Source organism: Mus pahari, chromosome 10, assembly GCF_900095145.1.
Source record: "Mus pahari chromosome 10, PAHARI_EIJ_v1.1, whole genome shotgun sequence".
Lineage (NCBI taxonomy): Eukaryota > Metazoa > Chordata > Mammalia > Rodentia > Muridae > Mus > Mus pahari.
The window spans coordinates 34,033,528-34,047,031 of NC_034599.1; the positions used below are offsets into that span (position 1 = coordinate 34,033,528).

Consider the following 13,504-nt stretch of genomic DNA (forward strand, 5'->3'; position numbering starts at 1 on the left):
AATCTGTCTTGAAAAGTCAAACAAACAAACAAACAAACAAATCCAGGCATGGTGGTGAAACACCTTTAATTCCAGTACTTGGGTTGCAGAAGTAGGCGGATTTCAGAGTTCCAAGCCAGCCTGGTCTACAGAGTGAGTTCCAGGACAGTCAGGGCTACACAGAGAAACCCTGTCTCGAAAAAACAAACAAAAAACAAAAAACAAACAAAAAAACCACATAAACTTAAGAAGAAGGAAGACTAAAGTGTGGATACTCATTCCTCCCTAAAATAGGGAATAAAATACCCATGAAAGGCATTACAGAGATAAAGTTTGGAAATGAGATGGAAGGAAGGGCCATCCAGAGACTGCCACACCCAGGAGTATATCCCATAAACAGCCACCAAACACAGACACTATTGCATATGCCAGCACGATTTTGCTGACAGGACCCTGATATAGTCATCTCTTGTGAGGCTATGCCAGTGCCTGGCAAATACAGAAGTGGTTGCTTACAGTCATCTATTGGATGAAACACAGGGACCCCAATGGAGGAGCTAGAGAAAGTACCCAATATGCTGAAGGGGTCTGCAACCCTATAGGAGGAACAACAATATGAACTAACCAGTACCCCCAGAGCTTGTGTCTCTAGCTGCATATGTTGCAGAAGATTCCCTAGTCAGCCATCATTGGGAGGAGAGGTCCTTGGTCTTGTGAAGAATATATGCTCCAGCTTAGGGGAATGCCAGGTCCAGGAAGTACGAGTTCGTGGGTTCTGGAGCAGGGCAGGGTGATGGTTTTAGGGGACATTTGGTATAGCATTTGAAATATAAATAAATAAAATATCTAATAAAAAAAAGAAATTAGGCACCAATAACTGAAATACTCCAATTAAAATATGGGATACAAAATAAAACAGAATTCTCAAAAGAAGAATCTCAAATAGCTGAGATGCACTTAAAGTAATGTTCAAAATAATTAGTCACCAGGGAAATGCAAATCAAAATAACAGTGAGATTCCAAGTTACAACAATCAGAATGGCTAAGATGAAAACCTCTAGAGATAGCACCTGCTGTTAAGGATGTAGAGCAAGGGGAACACCACATTGCAATTCAACTTGGTCTTTTCTCAGTTTACTCAGAGCAGTGCAGTAAGCAAACTTACCCACTGCTATATCTCTCCAGCCCAAATATTTCATATTCTTAATTGATTTAACAGATAGTATCTAGTTCAAAAATGATTGTAAAAGTAATGAATATAACTATCATTATATGCATGTATAAACAACGGATTTATAACAGTAATACAAGACTAATCCATCTTTCAATCTCTACCACTTATGTTAATTTTGTGATAAGGAGTAGGTTCAACTCTAAAGCTAATGATATACCCAGCCTTGGGTAATAGTACTAGGAATGACATTCATCTTGGAGATAAGGGCATAGATCTAAATGTTATGGTTACTCCCTTAATATTTTTGTCACTACTATAGCATTGAGCAAAGCTTTCTAGGGAAATCAAAGATCACAACTAAGCAGGACTAATGGTTTTTCTCCTCTAATAAAATGAAAAGTACACTTCTGTGTGATGAAAGCTAGCCAGTAGTGTTGGCACTTAGAAGTTCGTTCTAACATGAGTTCTCTATACCCTATGAGTCAAGTACATGGTATCTTCACTAATAGAGTCTTACCATCAAGATTGGATGGTAACTATTAGTTAGGTTTCCTTTAGCTTTTATCAAACACTATAACCAATTTCAAATGTGGAAAGCTGGTGTCTTCACTATCCACACCTTATTGTTCAAAATTGGCTTGGGTTTTCTGGGTATTTGAGATTTCTGGTAACCTTTAACACTTTTGTTTTTCAGTTTTAATTGTATTGGCTTTGTAGACTATGTTTGCTACAATGCCATTTCCACAATATTATCATAAGAATTAGGGGGTCTCAGCCCTTGGTATCTTCTTTTTTTCTCTCTCTCTCTTGTGTTATAAATTGCACTGAATAAATTCTTCATTTCCTGAAATTTATTCCAAAATATTTAATTATTGGACACTTTTGAGAATTGTATTCTTTTTATGTTATGTTTTGTTTTTGTATATAGAAGCCCTCTGGTCTATGTGTATTGGTTGTATATTATTATACTTTGATAAATGGTTCATCAGCTGTATGTATTTTTAGTGGTGCCTTACGTTTTCTGTCTCTAAGATGATGTCATCTTCCACTAAGGATACCTTGATTTTTTTTCTTCTATTTACATCTCATTTACATCTATACCCTTATTAATGCTTTAGCTAAAAAAATCATGCTCTATATTTAATAGGAGTGTAGAGACTAGACATCCTTGTCTTACTCATGATTTTAGTAAAATTATTTGAATTTTGATTATTTAATTTAATGTTTGCTCTAGGCCTCTATACTATTTTTTATGATGTTGGGACATATATTCTGTATTCCTAGATTCTCCATGAATTCATCATGAATAGATGTTGGATTTAGTCAAAGGCCATTAACTCATCTAATGAGGTAATCACATTGAAAGAAAATGAGCTGGTGTTCAGATGATTCTACCTTTATATGTGATCTGGTCTATGTAGAGGGATGTATTAATTCCCCATTTGGTTTTTGAATGTGCCAATAATGACATGGGAAGCCAACTGCTGAACAAAGGAGACAAGATAGGCCCAGGAGGAGGAGGAAAAGAATGAGATAAAGAGGTTCCTTTTTTTGTCCAGGCTTTGGGGAGTGGAACACAAATGCCATGTAAGGCCTGGGGGCAACTAGGACCAGGGGCAACCTCGTCCATCATCAGAATTCTGATGTAGGATAGCTGATGAGTTTAGGGCAATAGATTCTGTACACAGGAGTTGTGTTCCCTGGCTGGTTTTAAAGTGTTAGAAATACCTGGTGTATTCCATCCATAGAACAAAGGTAGGCAGAGAAAGGGCAAAGCCAAGGCGGTTATTGGCAGCTTGGCTGAGCTAGCCACAGGGTGATTGGGTGGTGGAGAGCAATCTCTGCTCCTGGAATGCCTGGGAAAAGCATCAGCTGGCAGTAGGTAGAGCTGAGTGAAGCAGGCAGGTGCTGATCACATAGCCAAGCTGGGCACAGCAGACCTCTTGAGAAAGAATAAGTTTGTTTGTAAAATTACATGCTACAGGTCTTTCCTGTGGCATTCAATATTTTTATTTGTTATTTATGTTTAGTGTTTCAGTATTCTATTACCAGGGGACTCCTTTTCTGTTCTTTCTATCTAGTGGACCATATGCCTCTTGCTCTGTGATAAGCATTTTCTTCCTTCAATTTAGAAAATGTTGTTTTTGTTTCTGTGTGCCTGCCTCCTCACATAGCCGCTTTGGTGTCTTTATGTCTTCTTCTCCTCTTAAAATTTCCTGCTAAAATTTTAAAATAATATTATGAAATAAACATTTCATACACTTGTTTTTGATCACATTTTTTTTCCTTCCCAAAGATCTTCCCCTGAACTGCACTGAAATTCAAGATTACATCCCATACCTCTCTCTCTGAAAAATCAAACAGATAAACAAACCCAAAAGTTAAGATAAAACAAAAAATGCAAAGTAGATATTAAGTCTATTTTGTGTTGGCTAACTATTACTGAGTGTAAAACCTGTCTGAAATTTGATTGATTTACCTAGGGTATTTCTATAGAGAAAAAAAACCTGAGTTTCAGTCTTAGATTTGAACATGTTCCTTCAGTGATTTTTAACAAGTACGTTTTCTGTGCCTTTATAAGTATTTCTTCTTTTATTGCCATAGATTTCATGCTTTCATTTTATCCTTTGGTTCTGTTCTTAGGTTTTATTAGATTTACAATTTTCTTTGAATGACTGATCTACTTCTCCTTTGTCTTCAGTCCCTGATACTATCTCTTATACTTGATTAAATTTACTGGTGTGGATTTATATTACATGTTTTGTTTGGTTTCTTCAATTGTGTAGTTTACAGTGTTATTTCATTTGCATTTTCTAGAGAAATTATATTTTTTAAATTAACTAATTAATTAAAATATATCTTTTCCAGGTCTAATGTTTTTTTGTTTTTTTTTTTTATTAGATATTTTCTTTATTTACATTTCAAATGCTATCCTGAAAATTCCCTATACCCTCTCCCTGCCCCTGCTCCCCTACCCACCCACTCCCACTTCTTGGCCTTGGCATTCCCCTGTGCTGGGTCATATAAAGTTTGCAAGACCAAGGGCCCTCTCTTCCCAATGATGGCCGATTAGTCCATCTTCTGCTACATATGCAGATAGAGACATAAAATATATTTTTATCCTTAATTGTTTAAATTGTTTTCTTAATTATTTTTATTTTCTACAGTCTACAGTCATTATTAACATCCTATTTTAATTCTTTGACCACATTTATAATTTCGGTTTTGTATTATTTGTCTTTTTGTCATCTTTCTTATTTTCATAGCGATAAAACAGCTTGCTTTTATCTTTTGTCTTTGTGCTTTTGTGGTTTCAATCTGAGTCATGAGAATGTGGAGTCAGAAGCTTGGTAGTGTCTCTTGTTATGGATGTTTGCTCTACCTTTGTCATGTGGTTATTGGGATCTGGGTAATTCTCATGAAGGTTTCAGGTTTTTGAGCAACCAAATGAGTTTAAGGTTCAGATTCAGTGTTGATATGCAATTGGAACATCAGAAGTTGTTCTAATTCTCATTTCATCTATGCAAAGTTCAGTTTCTTAGTATAATCATCAGCACAATGATTTTTACATGTTCTTATTGTAAATATTCAGAAGTTTGGGGAAGTGAAACAGAGATGATTTCCAGGACACCAGAAAATGCATCATTGAACTGGAAGATACAGGCTTTGTCTGGATATCATGTATTTTAGTCTGTAGGCAATGGAGAGGGAGTACTGTCTATATAAAACCAGATAGCTTCTTAGGAACAATACCTGAACTAAACCTCTGTACTTTACATGCATACATGTACAGCCATTCACATATATCTACATGTTCAATTTAACATAAAAGTATAAACATGCATGTAGAAAATCAAAAAGTAAAATAAAAAGAACTTGTGAAATTTATGTAAAATACATTTTAACCAAGCCAGAAAATAAAGTATGAAAAACAGAATGGTTAATAAACAACATTATTTTGGAACATATTGGATGCTATATGTCTATATTAGGGGAAAATATTGAGAAAAATTACCAAGGACTAGTAATTATTTTTTGAATACTTGGCAGTGACCTCAGAGAAGAAGACATGAGGTAAGGTATTGAGGAAAATAGTATTAAGAAATCCATGGAAGAAAAATAATGTCATAGAATCTCATAAAATGAAGAATTACACATTGAATAAATTAAATCATATTCAACTCCAAGTATGTATTAGCCCTAGATTATGAGCTAATAAAACATTTTGTACATTATACTTGTCAGAAAAATTATCTTCTTTCGATCATTTTTTTCAGAGATTTTTTCACATCCTTGTTCCTCAGACTGTAGATCAGGGGGTTGAGCATGGGAACAATGATGGTGTAAAATATAGAAGACACTTTTCCTTCATCCATAGAATGGGAAGGAGAGGGGTTGAGATACATAAATGCAGCAGAACCAAAAAAGACTGCAACAGCTGAGATGTGGGAGCTGCAGGTGCTGAAGGCTTTGGATCTTCCCTCAGTGGATTTAATATGTAGGATGCTGATAAAAATGAAAGCGTAAGAACTGAGGATAGTCAGGTTTGTGAAAATGGTACTAATTCCACTAAAAATTAGAATCATCAACTCATTCACAAAAACATTAGCGCATGAGAGATTAAGGATAGAAATAAGGTCACAGAAATAATGGTTGATCAAATCAGATCTGCAGAAATCAGTCCTAAATATACACCCTACATGAGCTGATGCACAAACTAGTCCTATAATGTACACTCCTAAAATAAGAGAAAGGCACTTACATTGAGTCATGATGATACTGTAAAGCAAGGGGCTACAGATGGCAACATAGCGATCATATGCCATTGCAGCCAGCATGTAACATTCTGAAGTAGTAAAAAGCAGAAAGAAGTAAAGTTGAATCATGCACTCAGGGTAGGAGATTTCATTCTTCTCCATCACAAAGTTCACCAGCATTTTTGGGGTAATTACAGTGGATTGGCAGAGGTCAATGAAGGACAGACTGCTGAGGAAGAAGTACATGGGTGTGTGCAGGTGCGAGCTAAGCAGGATGAGGATGATCATGCCCAGGTTCCCCAGCACTGTGAGCAGGTAGATTCCAAAGAAGAGGAGGAAGAGGGGCAGCTGCAACTCTGGTTGGTCTGTTAAGCCAGAGAGGAAGAATTTGGTCACTGTAGAGTGATTGCCTTTTTCCATGCTCTCAGGCAGATTCTGAAAGGAAAAATGGACTTTAGAGGGACACAGTTGCTCTTCTTTTGGAAAAAGGTACCACCTTAAATTCTACATGAACATTTCTTGCTGTACCCTGTTTAGTATCTGGAAATCATCTCACTTTAAAATTTTCTAAATTTGAGGGTTTTTTAACCAGAAAATTAATATTTTTATAGAAAATATTTTATTTGTGTTTGTATTGTTAAAAACTTTTGTACAGTATTTCAATGTTTCAAACCTTTGGACTTAGCATTTCTAAATACTATTTCTAAATGTCACCATTTATTAAGAGATACAGTTCAGAATATGAAGTAGCAGATTTGAATCATGACTTTAAAAGCTTTTTCCAAAAAACAGTTAACACATAAATGGCAGAGACATGTCAATTAAATGACAATTACTGGCAAACGTTCCAGAATAAGAATTTTATGTTTCAAATTTTCTTTTTGTTCCTTCAACCTTTGTCAATAGAGAGTGTCAAAGCAGAGATATAGAAACAGAAAGCAAAAATTACAATTTTCTTCCTTGTTCTGTTACATAATAAATATATTTATTGATTATTTCACAAAATTAGCATTCATAATTTTTTAGTACTGACTTAATGTTATTTGCAGATGATATTATGGTATATATAAGAAACTCCAAAAAAAAAAATCCTTAAAGTAACACCTATATCTTACAAACACTGTCAGGAAAGTGAGAGGATACAACATAAATTTACATAAATGAGTAGCCCTCCTATATACAAATAACAAACAATTTTACTGAGAAGGAAACCATGGAAAAAATACGTTTTACAGTTGCCCCACATAATATATAAAATATTTTCGGTAAAATTAACCAAATAAGTCAAAGATTTCTATTAGGAGAAAAGAAGGGATACTGGGGAGAGGGATTTGTATGGTGGAACTGGAAGCAGAGGATGGAGGGAGAGGAGGGTACAGCATCCAGATGTAAAGTGAATAGTAATAATAATAATAATAATAATAATAATAATAATAATAATAATATATCAGCTAACTGGCCCATAAGAAATAATATTCAAATTATTTCCTGGCTCCATAAACATTTAAATACACTAATACAAACACACACACACACACACACACACACACATTCTTCCCTCCAAAAGGCAAAAGGTAAAAGGCAGCTCCTTAAGAAAGTAATAAATGAAACAAGTCTAGACCAATAGCTATAACTTGCAATATGATTTGCAAACGAAACAGTTTGATTTGGGGTTGTAATTCATTCACTAATAGTGTGAAATATTTAGTTAAAAAACAGAATTTCTGTTATTAATTCATTGACATTGGTGTTTACATTTTAGTCAAAACTGACCAAAGACATCTTGGAGAATTAAATTCACAACAAACTTCCATTCTATAATCCACACATCCAAAACGAGGTCCACTGAATCTTTCACAGAAGGGGAACTAAAATAGTATGAGAGGTGGACAGAGGGAGGTACCTGGGTGGGAGAGAGGATAGGGAATATAGTATACTGGGGTAGGGATCAGATCAGATGTGGAAAAATCAGGAAAGAGAGAATGGAAAGAGGTATCAGGGGTAGGGTGTGTGTGTGTGGGATCAGTAATCACTAGCACTTGCTGGAAACTTGGGGTATAGGGAGGCCCCAAGTGTCTTTGGGGGGCAACACATGCTGAGACTCCTAGCAGTGGGGAAAATAAATCAGGAAGGGTCTGCTTTCTGTAGCCAGGCAGAACTCACAGTGGAGAAACAAGGACAGCAACCCACTAATAATACCTTCATCCCAAAATGTGACCTTCCTAAAAGTTATACTGTGGGGCAATGTGCTTTACACAGACAGCCTGGTCTCCAGTTGAGCTTAGGTCTTGACCCTCAGTGGGAGCCCTTCGGTGGTAATTTCCACCTACATAGGACGGAAGGTTTTTGATCATGTCTCCTGGACCCCTGGCTCCTTTTGAAGTTACAGTCCCCACAGCTCCCACAAGAGAGGCATGTGGCTATCAGTCACTTAGACAATGTCCCAAGCTTCTGGGATTCTGGCTAGACTCCTCCTGACAGTTAACTTGCAACAGCAAAATAGCCCAGCCCACTATAAGAGGGGATGCTTGGCCCCACCTCTCTCTCTCTAAGCTTTTACATCTCTTTAGCCTTCCTTCTCCCTCTCTCTTCCCCCTTCTCCCTATGTGGCCATGGCCTACCTTTCCCTCTCTCTTTCTACCATCTCTCTTTCCCCCTGCCTTTCTACAATAAAGCTCTAAATCCATAGACTGTCTCTGATGGTGAAGGCACGCTTGAATGATGGGACAGACTTTCTTATAAGGAGTGGCGTCTAACCTCCGGCCAGAAGGTCTTCCTACACTGCAACCACAGACTGGACTAAGGACTCTCGCCTGTATGGGAACCAATCATTGGGCCCCTCTATCCCTGCCCTCTCCTGCCTTCCTCCCTGTGGCCGAGTGCCACCCCCGGACCCCTATTCTGTTCTCAGCTCCTCCACCATATCCAGCTTGTGATGCCAGAGCTGAGAAACTGGTATTTTGGGCTTTCCCTTGTCCACCACCCACAGTGTGGTGTCCGTGGCCTAACACAGCCAGATGCCCACCCGGGATCGCATGGAAATTGTCCTACAGTCCTCCTGCATCCGCCTGCCCAGAACACCAGAACTCTGGTGGGACATGGGTTCTCTCCCACACCACTCTGTCCCACACACCCACAGGTCCACAGTATACAGGAAAAAAGAAAGAACACATACTAAGGGAATGTCTCAGCAATGATTGGGCCAAACTGAGACACATCACATTGACAAAAAACCAATCCCTGACATTACTAATGATACTCTCTTATAATTACCAACAAGAACCTAGTATAACCATTTACTGAGAGGCTCTAATAAATGCAGAAACCTACTGCTAAATATAGGGAGTACCTCTGGGAGTCTTAATGAGAGAGCTGGAGAATGGATTGTGACACCTGAAGAGGACAGTAACCCCACAGGACGATCAAGAGTGTCAAGCAACTTCAACCCTTTAGGGTTCCCAGAGACTGAACCACCTACCTAATAGAGAACATGGACTGGAGCTAGACCCCCTGTACATTTGCAGCAGATGAGCAGTTTGCTCTTCATGTAGATCCTCCAACAACTAGAGCAGTGGCTGTCCCTGAATGTGTTGCTTGCCTGCCTGCCTGTGGATCCTGATCCCCTAACTTGGTTACCTGTCTGGCCTCATTTGACAGTGTACGTTTTTGCTGTGAATTGATGTGAAGGGTGGTAGTTGTGTGTGGGGTTCAGTGGGTTGTGGTTCTGAGGTGATACCTCAGAGGGGCATTACCTATAATGTAGGGACATATCTCACAAGGTCCAAGTAGAGTATCTAGAAAAAAACTCTCATATGTATGGTTAATTTATGATCCACAAACCAGAAAGAAAATAGCCCTAGCATGTGCTTTTTAATATTATGTTTTGAATAACTGAGCAATTATACAGAAAATAATGAAATTAACTCAATTATTGTAGTCATTGTAACAACTTATACTATAATATTATTATATACATCACAATTCAATTGCAAATTTTGAACATACAATTCTGATAAGTATAAACAGAAATATTTTTAGTAATCATAGTTTCACTCACATACCAGTTGCAATTTGTGATTTATTTTCAAATAAAACAAAATTATTTATTTGAAATTAAATTTTCCTATGTTGGGATAAAGAAATATAGTAAAATAATACAGAGCAAGCAGTTAAGACTAGCAGGGACCAAAGAGAGAAACCAAGAAAATGTAATGGAAGATTTCTGGAGTTTCCTGATAACTTAGTCATTCATTAAAAAACAATTGAAGGAAATTAAAGTTAAGACACTATACTGGAGAACTGTAACAATGTTAATGTACTGACAATAAATAATGGTAATAAATTTTATAACACTTCCCATCCTGCCATCAAGACACTCTGTTTCCTAGGAATTTGTAAGTTAGATTCATTTTGAAAATCTGTCTACACTTGATTAAAATTAAATGTTAATAAATAGAAAATTCTGTAGTATTTTTTAGAAAACAATAAAAAATGGTTTACCTTGAGAAAAATGTTGACAAATTTTATATTCCATACAAAGTAGTATGTGTAATTTTTAAGTTTAAAAGTATAATCAGGTAATTTCTCTATCTCAAGGAAAACAAGAAACTGATTTGAACATCATTTTCATCAAAACTTTTAAGTAAATGGCAGTTAGTTATACGAAAAACATTCAACAATATTGATCAAAATGTAAATTCATTCACAATTGAACACTAATATAACCTTACAACATTTAGGTTAAAATATAAGATGAGGAAACTAAGTGTCACAGAAGGTAGTTTACCACATTCAACAGCTTGTGAGAAAATATAACTTATTTTTACATAAAGTCATGTTGCTAAGAAAATATATCTGTACTATTCTTAATTAAAAAGGTTTTTCTGAAAAATAAAGCTTTTTAAGATAACTGAGTATTTAGAATCTTACTGCTTTTAGCTGGCATGGAGTCAGTGAATATGTAATAAAGTATCATTAGAAAACAAAAATCTGTAGAAACACTGTTCATGACAGAATCCACCTGCATTTCTTCTCAATGTTGAAGATTACACCCAGTGTCTAAGTTTGTTAGATAAGTGCTTTATGGCTGAGCTATATCCCCAGGCCTGGGTTCTCTGAGACAATGTCTCACCTCTTCCTGCTGAACTTGAACTTACTGTGATGTCCTTCAGATGATGTCCAACTTAATCCCAGCAAGAACACTGGAACTGGAGATACTTGCCACTTTATACCACATCAGACTTTCTACTGTGTTGTAAAGGAAACTCAAGTCACCTTCTTTTGTGCTGAGAGAAGTTCAGGGTTTCTCTGCCTCGGGATCTGAGATGTGGAGTTTGTACAACGATGTTCATGGCATGTGTGTGCTCTCAAAACTTGAACACCTCCATTGTCCCCTCTATCAATTCTTTCAGATGCCCTTGAAGATTTTCATGGTTTAATCATTCGTTGCTCCAGGGAATCAATTAGACTTAAATTTATTATACTTCATCAAGATTAAAACATTAGAAACTTAGAAATAGAAATGACATCATTCCTCTTTTTGCCAGCCTGCCTCATAGACTAACCTCAGACTGGAAGCTTCTTGACAAATTCTATGTCCTTCTAGCATGATAAAGTCTTTGCCTGTGACAACGCTTCAACACTTTCACTTCAATTCTAAAAACATTTCATGGATTCTTTAGCTATCTAAAATGCACATTGCTATTTACAACAGAATTTAATGAATAGGACAGTATAAACATCTATTCACTTCACGTATCTTTCCACTAAGGTACTCAAAAAAGAATGTTAATACAGTATATACAAGGGAGAATTATAAATCAGTAACATGATATAAACTATTCCATGTAGACATGATTTTATTGAAAGATCAACACTGATTGATTATAAGGTTCTGAAGTATTTTCTTTATTACAGTGGTTATTTTCTCAAGCAATTGAAAACACCTCACTTAGTAGACTANGAAAATTATGCACTGACTCTTCAACCACAAAATTGGAGGGTGAGCTAAGCCATGTATGATTCCAGAACCAGGGCCTTTCGTGCTTCTGTCCTGATCTCTGTCGTAATTGCCTGATATTCTGATACCTAAGACAATTATGAAAGCATCCACGGGGTAAGGAACAAAGCATGTGGGGTTCCNTAAAGGCCTCACTACATTGCAGCGTATCAAGAAAAAAAATCTCAATGAGTTANCCTGTGAAGGAATGAATTTAAGGGCTGTGTAAGCATCTGAGACTTTTCAGGAGGCATGATTTTATATACATACTGAGGGCGTGTCTTACGTGCAATGAGACTATCCTGTGTTCANATATTNAATCTTAGCTCAGATATTATTTGATTTCATTAAATTTTCCATTGATTTCAATATATTTGAGAACTGTGTTTTGGTNTAAATATGAAATGACTAGTCACCATTAAAATAATAATTCCTTTTTCATGAAGANATTGCAGTAAAAACAGTTTAGTTGCATTTTACCTCACATATATTCCGAAGGAGATGCTTCTCCTCTGGAGGAGTCCATACTACAGCTGAATCATTTGTCATTTAAGCTGGGTAAATCATAAGGATGCTTTGTATATGGGGCATAGTTTTAGAAAAGTTCAATTTCAATTGGAAAATATGACCAGACATTGAACCTAATGTTTTACAGACATTAATGCTTTCACTTTATTTGAGTGTTTGTTTGTTTGATGTTGTTTGTTTATATATTTAAAATTTTACTTCTTGACTCCAAGTTTCCCTCTCTCCATTCCTCGAAGTCCTTTCTGTACCTGCCTCTCCTTTTTTCACCCNATTACATTCCTCTTCCATTACTCTTCAGAAAAAGGCAGGCCTCCCACTGATATCAACCACCTATAAGATATCAAGTTGCAGCAAAACTATGTACCTCTCTCCTCTCTAAGTCGGAGGAGGTAACCCAGTAAGAAAACAGGGTCCCAAATTCAAGCAACAAAGTCAGAGTCAGACTTGCTCCCACTGTTAAAAGTCACAAAAGAAAACCTAGCTACACAACTGCACATACAGGCAGAAGGCATAAGTTTGTCCTATGTAGGCTCCCTGACTGATGGTGGAAGGTCTGTGAGCCCTTATAAACCAAGGTTAGTTGATTCTTTAGTTTTTCTTGAAGAGTCATTTACCACTGGGACTCCTACATTTTTTGCCCGCCTCTTGACCAGGATTTTCTTCCCTCTGCCTAATGTTTGATTCTCTGAAACAGTTTCTGTCAGTTTCTTTGTGAAGCATGTCTAATAATTGGGCTAGCCCCAATCTATGAGTATAGCAGACTTCCACTAAGAATTAGTTCATTGACTTGATTTTTCCAGTTGGTTTTATTCTATCCTAAATATCTAGGCTATCCAAACTCTGGATCCTGGTGCTCCAGGCAGTGTCAGTAGGAGTCCCATTTCATGGCGTGGATCTCACAAGGAATGAGTCATCGGACACTTTTGTAATTTTCTGTGCCACATATACCATATCCCATCTATTGGGTACAACTAATTGTAGGTTGAAGATTTTGTGGCTGGTTTGGTGACCCAAAGCTTCAACAGAAAGTCTTGCCTGGTTAGAGACGGCCTGTATAGGNTCCTCTTT

General features: G+C 36.8%; 1 protein-coding gene across 1 annotated transcript; it reads right to left on the reverse strand.

Moving 5' to 3' along the window:
• Window positions 1-5,403: 5,403 nt before the first annotated feature.
• Window positions 5,404-6,354, reverse strand: LOC110328485 (olfactory receptor 146-like). Its single transcript, XM_021207886.1, has one exon. It carries the CDS (start codon window positions 6,328-6,330, stop codon window positions 5,404-5,406), a length of 927 nt encoding a protein of 308 aa, XP_021063545.1. The 5' UTR covers window positions 6,331-6,354.
• Window positions 6,355-13,504: the final 7,150 nt, after the last annotated feature.